The following is a 15,080-nucleotide window of genomic DNA, read 5'->3' as shown; positions in this document are numbered from 1 at the left end:
TAATAGAATTAATAAATATAAGTTAACTTGAAGAGTTCATTTGTACAGTACTTTTCTTCTTAAGGAACGTGGCATTTTTCTGAAACTCCTAGTTCTCCTCGTGTAGGTCATGGCTATATACTGGCTCAATAGTAGAATTCCACCTGGGAACTTTTTAAAGATCCCAGGGCTGGATGCCAGCTCCTGGGGAGCCCGTGGTTCAGCCTAGGTTTTCAAAGCCACAGACATAAGACTTGTTCCATTTCCTCTTTAGTTTTGTTTTGCTTTTAATTTTTTATTATAGAAATTTTCAAAATATGCAGAAGTAGGGATAATAGTAGAATGAAACCAGAATAAACCTCAACGTGCCATCACCCCATAACAGTTACTCTGACCAGTCTTGTCTCTACCAGAAATAGATGCAAATGGGAATCTTTCCACCTCTTTATTTTGAAAATTTGGTGTGGATGTCTTCTTTTGTATAAAGTATAGTTGGATATTATCAGGGAGACACAGATTTTTTTTTCCATAAAACAAGAAACCTTCACTTCTGCTGATGCTAAATGAAATCTGAAAGAGGGAGATGGGACTTGCTCCTCTTGCCTGCTTCCAGGATTCGAGTCAGGTCCATCAATATGTTCAATTGGCTGATAGGTTTCTTATGCTTCTTTTAATCTTCTTTCTTCTCCAACTAAGTCAGCTTCCTTTTCAGTATGGAGTGATTGGATGTGACATTGGGAGGCATTCTGGGTCCTCAAGACATGCTGCAGTCCACAAGTCAGGCTGCATGGTCCCACCCTAAGCATATGAGTGAGTGCCAGGGCCTGGCCCTGGCATCACCAAGTGCTAGAGGGACTCCAGAGCCTGCTTATCTCAGGTCCATCCAAGTTCTGTTTGGAAGGCCTTCCTGTGGCCTTCACACAGCTCCTCCCTGTCATTTGAGTTTCATCCAACATTTCACCTTTTCAGAGAGTCCTTCATTAATTCCTCCCCCCATGTAATGTGGCTCCAACCTCCCAAGTCATCCTCTACCTAATGTCATTCTTGACATTTTTCAAGGCACTTGAGAATTGAAGTTCAGTATTTTTTTTTAACATTTGTGAACTTATATTCACATGTGTTTCTTTACATGTTTATTACCTGCCTCTCCACCCAAAAAATCCACTTCATGAGAACAGGCAGTCTTTGTGCTCCCTGTGGTAGCTCCCATTTCCAAGAATCCTGATGAACCATAGACTTTGCTCCTCTCCTTAGACACTACTGCCTGCTGACTGAATGAGGATCCAGGTGATGGACGTGAAATGGCAGTTTGTGAATGTATGGTGTCTAAGTGGGTGTGCCTTACTGTTCTGCAAGTCCTCCTTTGTGCAAATCACATCTCTAGAGCAGAAGCCAGCCATTCAATACCCTTTTGGCTTTCTGAAATAGTTGTCTTCACCAGAAGAAATCAATAAAGGACTTTGACATGAAAACACTATATTCTTCTTTTCCTGTTATATACCTCCTCAGATCTCTCTCAGAAAATTACAAAAGATCTTTTCCTATTTATCAAACTAACTCTGTTCCAATCCATGCAAGCGTTAATCCCTTGTTACCAGCCATCTTTGCTGATGTGATTAGAAATGGTTGAAAACAGATCTCTCTTGCTCAGAAGAACGTCCTAAGTGGATAATTAGGCATTCTCAGAATCCTTGGTGCTGCCTTTCAAAGATAAATTCACTAAGGAAAGTCCTTCATGATAGTAGTCACCATCTATCTCACACTAATAAATGCCAGGCATGTGCTGAATTTTGTGTGTGTGCTTCACTTGATCTTTACTGCCTCAAAGGTAGATATAATTACTATCACAGGCTTGAGGAGGTTGAGGTTAAGTTCCTCATTTAGGGTCATGTGATTAGTAAGCAGAACCAGTATTCAAACTGTGATTTGTTGTTGTGGTGGTGGTTGGGGAGGTGCTAGGGATTGAACCCAGAGCACTTTACCACTGAGTTACATCCCAAGCCCTTGTTCTTTTTTTTTCCCCCCCAATTTGATTTAATTTTATTTTGAGACAGAGTCTCACTAAGTTGCCCATATTGGCCTCAAACTTGCAGTCCTCCTGCCCCAGCCTCACCAGTAACTGTAGCGTATGTCACTACACCTGGCTAAACTGTATGATTCTTAACCCCAATTCAATAACACCTCTGCTGTGGTGTTAATTTCCTATTTAGAATATGGTTCATTAGGATAGAAAGGAGCAGGAAGATATTTGAACATTCAAAAAGGTTTTTCCCCACTTTGGTGGCAGTAGATATTACTGTTTGTATTGATAGCTGTCACTTTCATGGCGTTTGCTCTGTACCAGGTACATTTATTATTTACTCAGGCTCTATGTACGTACAAATTAAACCAGTCATTTCCCTTCTACAGATGAGGGTCCAGCAGGATGTAGTAATGCTCCATATCACAAGGCTGACAGGAATGGGTGACCCTGTTTCAAACTCAGGCAATCTAGCTGTTGTCTGAGAGTTCATGCTCCAGAACAATGGGCTACTTTCCCTTTCATATAAGAAAGTGCATCCTGCTGATACTTCTGAGGTGTTAGGAAATAGGTCTCACTCAGATGCATTTTAGATACAAGGCAAAAGAATACCTGAGAGCTGCTTAAAGCCACAGAAATGGGCCTGGTGGATTTGGGTTCATTCATCCAGCTTCCTCCAGAGCCTCATGGGGCCACCCCCTATAATGAAGATACAGGTATAAATTTAAGTCCCTGCCTTCAGAAATCTCCCAGTGTATAAGGAGCACCTCACATCTAACTTGGTTAAGGAAAGGGCATATGGCCACAATCAGTTTAAGCTTATTTGCTGGCTTTATCCAAAAAGACTATTTACCAATAAGAGTATCTTTATCCAAAAAGAGTATCTACTTTTCAGGGACAAGAACCAGATCTTAGTTTTTTAACTGTTGTATTATTTTCTGTTAATCTCCTGCATCTAGTATCTCTCTTAGATCTTCTCAGGAAAGACTGCACAGGGCAAGAGCCAGTTCTTTAGAGACCCATAGGTGGAGGCTGAATGCCTAGTGGAAGAGTTGAGGAAGGTTATGGGGGAATCAGCAGTAACACAAAAGGCACAGAGTCCAGCAGATACCAGACAATGACAATGATGATTGTCTTTATTAGTCCTTTACTCTAACTTTGTGTTTTCTGTGAGCCAACTTAGAAAAGAAGAGGCAAGTGTTTACTGGAACAGTTAACCAACCTTGCCTTTGTAGCAGCTTCGTACAGTGACCTCTTATGAACATTTGAACTTCCACAAGGACTAATTTGAGACACCATTTTTGTTTAGTGCAAAATGCTTTCTTGTTTTTTGAGCTTGGTCTGAGTTATGTCTCTTTCTGTGGTCACAGGGGTGACCAGACCCTGAGAGTTATTTTGAAGGAGAAATGCTTGCTTTCCTGTTGCAGGACTTTCAGGATGGGCCTCCTAGTCAAATCTGGTTGGATCACACATCTTCAGCTCAAAGCTATTAGTTTTAATATTCAAATAGTCAGAGTCAACTCGTGTGTGAGTGGTGGTGCTGAGGATTGAACCTAAGAGCTCACACATGCTGACCAAGTGCTCTACCACTGAGTTACACCTCAGCCCTGGAGTAAACTCTTAAACTTAGTACTGGAAAGAGTTTTTAATTGCGTTCCGTGCTTTGTTCACTGTATTTTAACTTCTAAGGATAATTTTCTTTCTTTTAAAAAAATTCTCTTCTACTTACCTTAATATAGTCCATAGACTTTTTTAAACTGGAAAATATTAAAAATTTCTTTTAATAAATTAAATTAAATGACATTAGCTGATCTAGCCAAAAATAAAATATGAACCTATTAGGATGACTAGTAGCACCCACCATAGTGAAATTTTCAACCTGTCTTAAAGTTCACTAAACTGTCTTATTGGTAAATAAGAAATGGGATACTACACTGGAACAGGCCAGGTTCCATCTCTGTGATGTGGATGAGATCAGTCAATAGCACTTGGAAAAGAAGGAAGACGGAGAAGTCTTAAAAATGTTTTGAAGTATATTATTTACAAAGAGCCTACTTTTTAGTTGGAACACTAACCCAGACAATGTTTGGAATGTGAGTGTTTTTGTCAGTGATGTTTGGGGACCAGAAAGTTCAGGGCCTATCTTTGCAAAGAGCCTCATACCCTAACAGTCCTGTATTTATATTCAGAGCAAACTATAACTGGATCATGTCTATCAGCCAAGGAGTAAACTGAAGCCAGAATTTTCCAGCTGATGATGATTCTGGCCCTAGTGTCACATCTTCATATCTTGAAGTTTTATTGCCAGAAAGTTAAGAGATGAGCAATAAAGGGTCCTGAGTTTGATCTTGATTTGAAGAGAGAAAAACTAAAATTTTTATGTCTCTTCTATATCAGGTGACAGGAATAAAAATAACCTAGCTTTGGCCCCCATAGGGTGACCAAGTCCCTTATGACCATGAGCCTCCTAAGAACTTAACACTCTTTTCTGACCAGAACACCAAGCATTAAAAATGGGCTCAAAAGTTGTAAATTGATTCTTCCTGTGAGTTAACTATAAATAATAAATAAATGAGTCCTTTCCTTACTTCTAAATTCTTGACTCTATAGCATTAGACATCAAGCTGAGAAGTACCTAAAATCATAGCATTGGGATTCTGTTGCTTAGAGAAGGAGCTCTTTAATTGAGTTTAACACTAGAAGTTTTTGGTTTTTAAAATATCTTTTGGAACTTGAAGGTAAGGTCAGAAAATTTTACTTTGCTTAGAGAGCAGCCTTTCAGTCTTGGAATTGAGAAGAGAGGCCCTGGACCTGAAATGACTATATAATATAGTATCGCAACTGGGACATTTTTGAGAGTAAAGAAGGACCTTATTAATAGCCACATCTAAATAGCAGGCAGATCCCAGGACTCTCTTAGACAAACTAGGATGGACAGTCATTCCTCACCATAAAGGAGATACATATAATAAAGAAACTTCAATTTTTTCTACTGTTCAATCCATCTTATAATATTTGATTAGCTCATGAACCTAGATGTTTCTATAGACTTCTCATGTCTACCATTTTAATTGATAGAGATTCAATTTGGGATTGTGTTCATGATTCCAGATTGACAAATATGAATTATGTTGCCTCTGCCTGAAACAGTCAAGTTGATGATGGCAGAAGAACACAATGGGAAGGAAGGAGGTGGGGAAAGGTGAAAGGAGAGAGAACATAAAAGGGAAAGGAGTAAAATATGGAAGCTCCAGCATATGGCAAGACCACCTGCTGAGAGTCAGAGCTGGGAGCTTCAGGACATGCAAAGGGGTCATATCCAGAGCAGAATTGTGGAGAGGCAGTGATGATAGGTTCTGCACTTTCAGAATGAGATCTGAATGCTGAAGACGGCAGCTATAAGAGGGCAGTTTTAGGCAGTTTATACCTGGAGAAACAAAACTAAAAGTACTCATTTTTGTTTCAGAGATGAGACCCATCCAAGCAAACTAAAGTGATGGGCAAAAAGGGGCTCCCACCTTATTGCTACAGCTATTTTCTTCCCAAGTGACCCAATTTAGTAATAGCTTCCCTTTTGGCTTTAAGAAATGACTCATGTACTTTCGCTATGAAAGTGACAGGCTGCCAGGCCTCTTAGCCACCCACCTGTCAGTGAGCCGTGTTCTTAGCCTGGCTATGTTTTTCTCTCAGATGAAACTTAGTAGGAAAGACATTCAAGTGCTTCTTTCCTACCCGCTGTGCAGTCACACTGGCCAACACCGTGTGTTGTCATTCCGTATGAATCAGACTTCCTTCTTATCCACCTAACATTTTGTGGCACACCCACCAAGTGCCAGGCCCATGCCTGGCATGGGGAATGCGGAGATGACTCAAAGTCTCCATGAACAAGGAACACTAAGTCCCTGGGTCCTTGTATTTTAGCCTACTTAGTCATGTTAGTGTCATTTGGGAAAGTGGCTTTTGAAATAGTGGCTTTCAAAAAGCCTTTGCCTTGTCTTTCTTTGAGGGTGGGGGCTTGAAGAAAAAGGTACCAAGCCTTTCCTACTTTCAGCAGGGATGGCCTTTCCAGGATGGCCCTGTCTTCTTCCTCTCTCTAAGGCCAGGCCAGTGTATTAAATTTCATCTTGTCTTTGAAAAGCTGCAACGAGATTAGCTATCTAATCGTGTTACTAGTGCTAATCCCAGAAGGATTAAATATCTAGAACTTCATTAAAATCTCCCTCGTATTAAAAAAACAGATTACTGTAGCTCTTGATAACCTAACAAGCCAGGGAGGGGCTCCCAGGCACTGAGGGTATTGGTAACTGGCATCAGGTGGAGGTCCCGGGAGGACCCAGTTTTCCAGAAGGCTAATCCTGGAGCTGGAGCTTGGCAGGCACACCATGTCTTTGCCCTTCCCTTGCCTGGGGCAAGTGGCAGCTCTTCATGGATCACCCAACAGCTTGTCCAGCATCAGGCAAGGCTGGCCTTTTATCCAGATCAGATGTGTTTAGATTTAATTAAAAGGAAACTCCCCAAGAGCCTACACAATAAGCTTTAATTGTTCCTCAGTGGTATAGCAAATCCAAGTTTTGTAACTGCCCCAGTGACATCTGAACATCTGCGCTAGGTCTCAAATAATAAGTATCAAATCAGAATAAAGATAGATGAGTCTAAAAGGAATCAGGGGAAAATAAGACTTTCAATAATTAAACAGTACAATAAAACTAACAATACATAAGAATGATTACTTATGTAGAATTGTGATACAAGGCAAATGCTTAGCCTACCCATACTTCCTAAATCCAAAACTCTGGAATTGGGGCCCCCGATGACTGTTTCAAGGAGCTCTCTGTTTAAACTTATCTCTAGAACTGGTTCAATAGGTTTGGAGCAGGGCACAGAAACATGTATTTTGAACAAGTTCCCAGGCAATGCTAATATTGTTGGCCCAGGGACCACTTTGAGAACCCCTGGGCTAATATATCATTCTTACGATGACATTTAACCTCCGTGTAGCTTTTCTGACTCACTTTTTACAAGAAAGATCACTAGCAAGTAATTGTATATATTTAAGGATTTAAAGCTTGTTTTTGTCAGGTGTTTGATGAGTCTGGAGGGTGTATCTCGTTGTGTTGAGTGGGGACTGGCCCCTGTAGAAGCCTTGCATTGAGGAAATGTTTAGAAAGTTGCTACCAGTCTGACGTCTCCGCTTCAGATACTTCCAAAGTCTGCGCAGTGCCCCATCTTTGAAGGCTGCTTATTGCAAGTGGAAGGGAAGGAAGTTGGAAAAGAGATGGTCCAGGCATAGAAGAAGGGGTGCCTCAAAAAATACTTTCTCATTTTGGTCTGAGCTGGTGAGGTCCTTGATCTTTAGAGCAGTAGTTCTCAGTCCTAGTACCAGGCACATTGGATCCTCTAAAACAATACCCATGCCCAGGTCCTACCCTCAGACATTCTGATTTAATTATTCTGAGGGAGGGCCATGCATTAGCATTTATTTTTATCTTATTTTTATTTTGCACCAGGAATTGAACCCAGGGATGCTTAAGCACTGAGCTACATCCCCAGCCCATTTATGTGTGTGTGTGTGTGTGTGTGTGTGTGTGTGTGTGTGTGTGTGTGTACTTTTTTATTTAGAGACAGTCTTGCTAAGTTGCTAAAGCTGACTTTGAACTTCCAATCCTCCTGCCTCTGTCTCCTGAGCCACTGGAATTTTAGGCATGTACCATTAGGCCTGGTTCATTAGCTTTTATTGGGTCAGGTGATTCAAATATACAGTCAGGGCTGGGGATGTGGCTCAAGCGGTAGCGCGCTCGTCTGGCATGCGTGCGGCCCGGGTTCGATCCTCAGCACCACATGCCAACGAAGATGTTGTGTCCACCGAGAACTAAAAAATAAAAAACATTAAAAAAAATTCTCTCTCTCTCTCTCCCCTCTCTCACTCTCTCTTTTTTTTTTTTTTTTTTTTTTTTTTTTTTTTTTTTTAAAACTTTATTATTATTTTTTTTTTAAAGAGAGAGTGAAAGAGGAGAGAGAGAGAGAGAGAGAGAATTTTTTAATGTTTTATTTTTTAGTTCTCGGCGGACACAACATCTTTGTTGGTATGTGGTGCTGAGGATCGAACCCGGGCCGCACGCATGCCAGGCGAGCGCGCTACCGCTTGAGCCACATCCCCAGCCCCTCTCACTCTCTCTTTAAAAAAAAAAAAAACAAAACAAAACAAAAAAAAATATATATATACAATCAGATTAAAGAACACTGCTTTAAAGAAAAATCCAGAAATTTAGCATGGCCTTTCCGAGTGTTAAGCTGCAGATCCTTGTTTGAATGATTGTTTTAATTGTGATAAAATATGCATAACATAAAATTTACCATCTTAATTCTACAATTCAGTAGTGTTGTCACTTTGTTGTACAACTAATTTCCAGAATTTTCACTTTGCAAAATTGAGATTCATTAAACAACTCCTAATTTCTCCTTTTTCCTGCACTTGGCAACCATCATTCTATTTTCTATGAATTGAACTACTCTAGGTACCATATAAGTATTTGTGTTTTTGTAACTGGCCTCTTTCATTTAGCATAATGTCTTAAAGGTGCTTCCATGTGGTAGCATGGTCATGATTTCCTTCTTTTTTAAGGCTGAATATCTTTCATTATAGGCAAAATACTATGTTTTGATGATTTGTCCATTCATCTGTTGATATTCTTGGCTGTTGTGAATAATGCTGCTATGAACATAGATGTACTTAAATGATATTTTCAAAATAAAAAATTGCAATCAGTCATAATCATATAACACTGAATGCTCATTATATTCTAGACCCTACTTTAAGGCATTTATGTGTATCACCTTATTCAGGCCTCCAAACAACTCTATGAAGTATTTATTATTACCTTCAATTTACAGAAGAGGAAACAAACCCAGAATTAATTGTAATTTGCCCAAGGTAACAATATTTGCCAAAGTTTCTCAGGATAAAAAGTATCTGTAGTATAGGTTAAAAAATACCCATTTCTGTGGGCCCTGAGTCTCTCTCTAGCAGGAAGCCAGAAACAGTAGATTTTCCTCATACCCAGGGCCACCTGTCACCAGAGGGAAATCTAGTAGCATTTGGGGCCACTAGGAGGTAAGCCCAGGCAGTCTGACCACAGACCCTTTCACTTAGCCTTGAGGCCACTCTGCTTCTTTATGAACCTGTATTTAGGGCCCCTAATGTCCTGAAGGAGGTGAACAAATGTTCTAATGAGATTTCTTAGTTTTTATTTGTTGTGTGACTGAGCATCTGTGATATCAGTTGAGTGCATTACACTACAACACCTCATTTTAAATCAAGCACCTCCTAGAGGTACATGTTTCTTCCGTTGCTACCTTTTTAAAAAGAAAATCTTAGACAAATTTGGATAAATTTGACCTAAGTGGGCATGAAAGCCTGGCCTTTCAAATTCCAGAGTGAAGAAGCCAGTTCCCTTTGGACCAGCTTCTTGACCCTTCAGAGGGTCCATTCTGTTCATTGGCATCTTTATTGAAGACTACAGACTGTCCCAGCCTGATGGGTGCAGGAGGGAGAAAAATAGGAAACCTGATCCTCTAGCATCTCACTGGAGTGAGGGAGACCTGCTTCCTTCCCAGGTGGAGCATAGGTCTCAACTGTACTGATACATAATGGTTTCCAAGACATTGTAGAGGGATAAAGGAAGGTACTAAAGAATGTGTATGCTACCACTGGTATTAAAAGAGAGATGGAGGGAGGGAGGGAGGGAGGGAGGGAGAGAGAGAAAGAGAAAATAGGAAACTTACCTTTTAAGCATCATTTATGTCATTGGAATTCTGTACCATATGCATGAATTGACTACTGAAAAAATTTTTGTTCAGATTCCTGGGCCTGGTCCCCATTTCATAAAATCAGCATCTCTGGGGGGTGAGGCCCAGGATTGCCCATTTCTGACACTCTGTCCAGGTGATTCTGGGCATACTGCAATTTAAGAACTCCTGCACGTGTTGGTTTGACTCAGTCTGCAGCCCACCATAAAAGGAAGACAGATACCTGGGAGCTTGCCCCAGGCATGGCTTGCTGATTAAGGAAGAAACTGTCCAAATCCATTAGGGATGTCAAAACTTCTGAGCCAGTGCCCAGGTCAGCAACTCATCTTTCTACTGTAAATTCATTCTCTTCTCATACCAGTCTGGGTTATTTGGAATTGAACCCAGGGGCACTTAACCACTGAACTACAAACCCAGTCCTTTTTATTATTTTTTTTATTTTGAGACAGAGTCTCAATAAATTGCTGAGGCTAGCCTTGAACTTGTGATCCTCCTAACTCTGGCCTCCCGAGTCCCTGGGATAGTGGGTGTGTGCCACTGCATTCATCACCAATCTGTTTTGTATATGCTTCCTGCCAATATTCCTAACTTTCCCCGGTAGGTGTTACTTAAGTTGGCTTCCCTGAGTCTGAGGTTGGGTCTTAGAAGGATGTGGTGAATCACTTTACTTATATATGGCCATTTGTCTCCTCTTTGTAGCAAAGCTGTAGAAACACAGCATGGCTCCAATAGCTTCCCAAGGGGATACCAGCTGAGGTCATTCCTCCTGAGCAAACTAGGCAAACACCTCTCCATCCAGAAGGCTCCTCTGAGTATTTCTGAATGGGGCTGCCTCCCTTGGCACCCTGTCCCAACGTCACAAAGAACATCTTATCCTAATCCTACAGAGCATCCTGGCCATCCCTCTGGACTAAATTTGCCTTTCCTTCCCTCCCCTACACTGACAAGAAGATCCTGTAAATAACAGCCACTTGGTACTTTTCTTAACACATGAATCATTGTCCACCTGAGTATAGCATCCCAATGTAGCTCATGAAACTATTCTCAAAGGGATTTGCTCTTGGTTTATTTACATTTGTATGTGAACATATGTATTCATGCACACCTGAATCTATTCCAATATCCATGAGCATCTAAACTAGTTTCTCATGACCCATCCTTAAAGGAGCATCTATTTGATACATGGAACCTCTGCTTGCGGGTACTTCTGATGTTTGTTTAATACTGGGGGAGGGAGGAGAGACTTCTAAGTAGCCAAAGAATAGTTTCTGTCTGCCTATCTCCCCCTACCCTCCCTCAAAACACACATAAATTTCTTGTCTTTTAGTATATTTGCACCAATTTAGTAACCTTCCAGCTTGCATTTTCTCCAACATTTGTTGCGCCTAAAATGATTGAGTGACCTCACCTGTTTTTTGCCCACAGGCTGCACATGGGAATTTGGAGCCATGGTGAACTACATTAAGAAGACCTATCCCATGACCCAGTTGGTTGTTGTGGGCTTCAGCCTTGGTGGTAACATCGTGTGCAAGTACTTGGGGGAGACCCAGGCAAACCAAGAAAAGGTTCTGTGCTGCGTCAGCGTGTGTCAGGGGTACAGCGCACTGAGGTGAGTCATCTCCACTGTGTGCACATACTTCTTTTTTCCTTCAGGTTTTCTGTTAGCATTTGTTTATTGAGATGTCCCAATGCACCAGACATGGTTTGAGAACACCATGGCCGACTGAGCAGAAGTTTCTGAGTCTTGGTCTCATCTTGTTTTGATTTCACATCATACATTGGAGTTGTTATAGCAGACTCTATAAGCCTGATATATGCAGCTGCATGTTAGGATCAGATCTATAATTGAGTGAGCCAAGGCCCTGTTAATAGCTGCTTCTTCCCTAGGGAGTGTCTGTTAGGTGACTACTGTGTTTATGCTTCAGGAATATGGCAGAACCATGGGTTTAGGAGAAGACACAGGAAGTTGTGAGTTAGGACCTGAGAGCAGGGCCTTATGATTGCACATGTCTCCTACCTGTGTAAGAGCCAAGTCTCAAATGGCATCTGGAAGGGCTCTGTGGAAACCATTTTACAAGCATCCTCACCTGCAAGTATTCATATCTCTTAGGCATCCCAGATCTCTTCACAAAGGTATTGACCCCCTGGGTGGTCTCCTGCCCACAGACACCTACAGGATGACTCCCCTCAAGATTGGTGCTGTCACTGAGAATGTAGCACATGCCTATAATCACAGCAGTTTGGAAGGCTGAAGCAGGAAGGTAGCAAGTTCAAGGCCAGCCTCAGCAACTTAGCAAGGTCCTAAGCAACTTAGCGAGATCCTGTCCAAACAAAAAGGTCTAGGGATATAGCTCAGAGGTAAAGTACCAAATCTGAACACACACACATACACACACACACACACACACACATTTCTCTCCAGGCTCTTCAGATGCATTTGTATTTTTTCCTAGCCAGGCACAGTGGTGCACACCTATAATCCCATTGACTTAAAAGTCAGAGGCAGAAGGATTGCAAGTTTAAGGCCAGTCTCAACAATTTAGCAAGACTCTGTCTCACAAATTTAAAAGGGCTTGAGATGTGGCTCATTGGTAGAGCACCCTGGATTCAATCCCCAGTATCACGTCCCCTGCAAAAAAAAAAAAAAAAAAACTCTTTTTTCCTATAGTCACTCTTCATTATAATGTCTTTTATATGACCAATTATTGAAAATATCTTGAATAAATCCAAAATTGCACAAGGAAGTAAAAAAACAAAAACTTCTTTATTGATCCTGTCTAATGCCAGATAGTCTTTATACTCGTAAAAGTCATTCCCTTTTGCCTTACTTACATCTTTCATGCTGCATTTTAAGCCCATTTCATAATTCTGACGGATTAAATTTATCTGTATTCTTTCTAAAGTTATTGCTGGAATTTGAAGCCGGCATATTCAGGGGGCAAATGTGGGCCCCAAATTCAACTTCTGCCTAAACTTGAAGCTGGCCAAAAAGGAGGGTTCAAATGTACCCAAAGCAGACATGACAAATGTCCCTGATGAAACTTTTCCAAGAAAGGGGTTCCAGTCTTCCCCATGGACCCTGGGAAGCCACCTGAAAGGACATGTTCCTTTACTTTAGCTTGACTGGAAACACTCAACTCCAAGTTCATAGCCATATGTAACCAGAGCTAACTAAAGCCCCATCCTGCCCAGTCACTGGGATAGGAAATAAATGAGCAAGGGACCAGCCTACCAGCAGATCTGAGGGAGCATGGCCTGAAGAGCTGGGAGGTTCTGACAGCTGGCACAATTTTCAGCAAGCCTAGAAAATGGAAATCACTAGATTCCTTTCCTAACCAACTTCTGAGAACTTGCTGTGGACGCTGACTGGATATTCAAAGAGCCTTGGATTTGATAAATAGGAAGATTAACAAGTTTGTTCTTTTTTTCTTTTTTGTTCTTCAAAACGCAAAATCAATAACTTCATTTCATTTTGCTGCAGTAGCGCCATCTGCTGTTGCCAATAGCACATGACACACACTGTCAGCAAACAAGTGTCCTTAACTAAGGCAAAGCAGGTTAAGGAGGGTAGGAAACTAGAACCTGCAAGGTGCTTTGTATTTTGCCCCTTCTCAAAAGATTTCATACACATAATTACATATGGTCACATCAGTCTTATGCAATAAGGAGAAAAACAGGCAACTTTATTCTCGGGAACATAGAGAATGTTTGAGCTAAGATCATACAATTCCACACATGGAAACTTGTGGCAGGTCAGACAGACACCATTGTCCCATGTATTCTGATGCTACCTGAGGCTCAGGTACCCTCAACCTTTCAACCAGATCTTCTGAATGAATAAAGGGACAGTTTTGTCCTTTAAACCAATATAACCTTTTTTTTTTTCTTGCCAACACTTGAGGGTGATGATCCTTTTCAGCACTGGGATGATGGCAGCTGTGCCTGCGTGTGTCCTCTTACATGGAGGTGGAGTAGGAGGGCCCATCTGCGCCTGCAGGGGCCACACAGGAGTTCGTGCTTCTGGTAAATCCTTTCTAGCTGAGCCTGGAGGACTGCCTTCTCAGTTACTCCCCTCCTTCTGGCTTCTCAAACTTAGTAGCTCGCCTCCCTCCCCTCTAGCCTCGTCAGAGCCAATGGAAGGCTCAGAGAGAAGCCAACCACCTGCTTGCTATAGTTAGCAAAGTCTAGCTGCTGCTAAACCAGCTTACATCTTACCACATTGCTGCATATGGGGAGTGGGGGGACTGTCTTGATTGATATTCCATGATATGTAGTGGACTTTAACATATTCTCTCAGCATAAGCAGCTGCCAATCAGCCTAGGGAGGCTGCATGGTCAGACATAGTCTATCTTCTTTAATTATTTAGCTGAAACTTCACTATGAAGATACTTGATGATAAATTCATTGATGAGTAGTGACCAGACAGGAGTGTGATAGAGAAGACCCAGTGGGACCAGAAGATTACTGATAGGTGAAATCGTGCATTGATTCTTTCAGTTAGACTTCCTCCTGGGATTGGAAACACAATCCTGAATAAGCTCCCTAATGGAGCTTAAGGAGGAGGGAAGGGAACCTTTTTTGGTTTGGTAGAATCAATCTCTCCTGACAAAGCTCTCAAAAATATGATATTGCAAGCCAGGCACTATGGCATACTCCTGTAAACTCAGCAGCTTGGGAGGCTGAGGCAGGAGGATCACAAGTTTGAGGCCGGCCTCAGCAACTCAGCAAGGCCCTAGGCAACTTAGAGAGAGCCTGTGTCAAAATAAAAAAATAAAAATAGAGAGGGCGAGAGGGCTGGGGATGCAGCTTAGTGGTAGACCATCCCCAGTACTGGAAAAAAAAAATCTGACATTGAAGAATTGGCCAATAATTATAATTAAAACAAAAGCATTTTGTTGATTAAACAAAAATAATCAACATATGAGGACCTTATCGAATTTAATGACAATAGGATGATATTTATAAGGCCACAAACCAACACACCAGCTATAAGGTCCTCAGAAATAACAGATTTTCCACTACAGGGTTATAAAACTGACCGAATGGTTTGCCCTTAGCACCTGAAGATTCTTGTTTATTTTGTTGTTGTGCGTATTGTTTTTAATCAGAAAAATGAGGGGGTCTGTATGTACCCTTAATTCTAATCTATTCTTGTAAATGTATACCCTGAGAGAAAATATTCTAAGCAAGAAAGGGAGTTGGTGGGTGGCCATTCTTACGCTAGCCTGAGTTCCAAATCCTGCTACCCCAATAGAAGTACCAAGGCCCAGTTAG

General features: G+C 41.4%; 1 protein-coding gene across 2 annotated transcripts in view; it reads left to right on the top strand.

Moving 5' to 3' along the window:
• The window catches only part of Abhd2 (abhydrolase domain containing 2, acylglycerol lipase), a 100,854-nt gene that overhangs the window by 67,425 nt on the left and 18,349 nt on the right, over window positions 1–15,080 (top strand). For both annotated transcript variants that reach the window (XM_026388103.2, XM_026388105.2), the window contains exon 6: window positions 11,231–11,414. In XM_026388103.2, coding sequence (XP_026243888.1) covers window positions 11,231–11,414 — 184 coding nt within the window. The remainder of the gene's footprint in view (window positions 1–11,230; window positions 11,415–15,080) is intronic.

This window comes from Urocitellus parryii, chromosome 6, assembly GCF_045843805.1.
Source record: "Urocitellus parryii isolate mUroPar1 chromosome 6, mUroPar1.hap1, whole genome shotgun sequence".
Lineage (NCBI taxonomy): Eukaryota > Metazoa > Chordata > Mammalia > Rodentia > Sciuridae > Urocitellus > Urocitellus parryii.
Note: the sequence above shows the minus strand (reverse complement) of the source record. Positions and strands in the feature narration are given on the sequence as shown.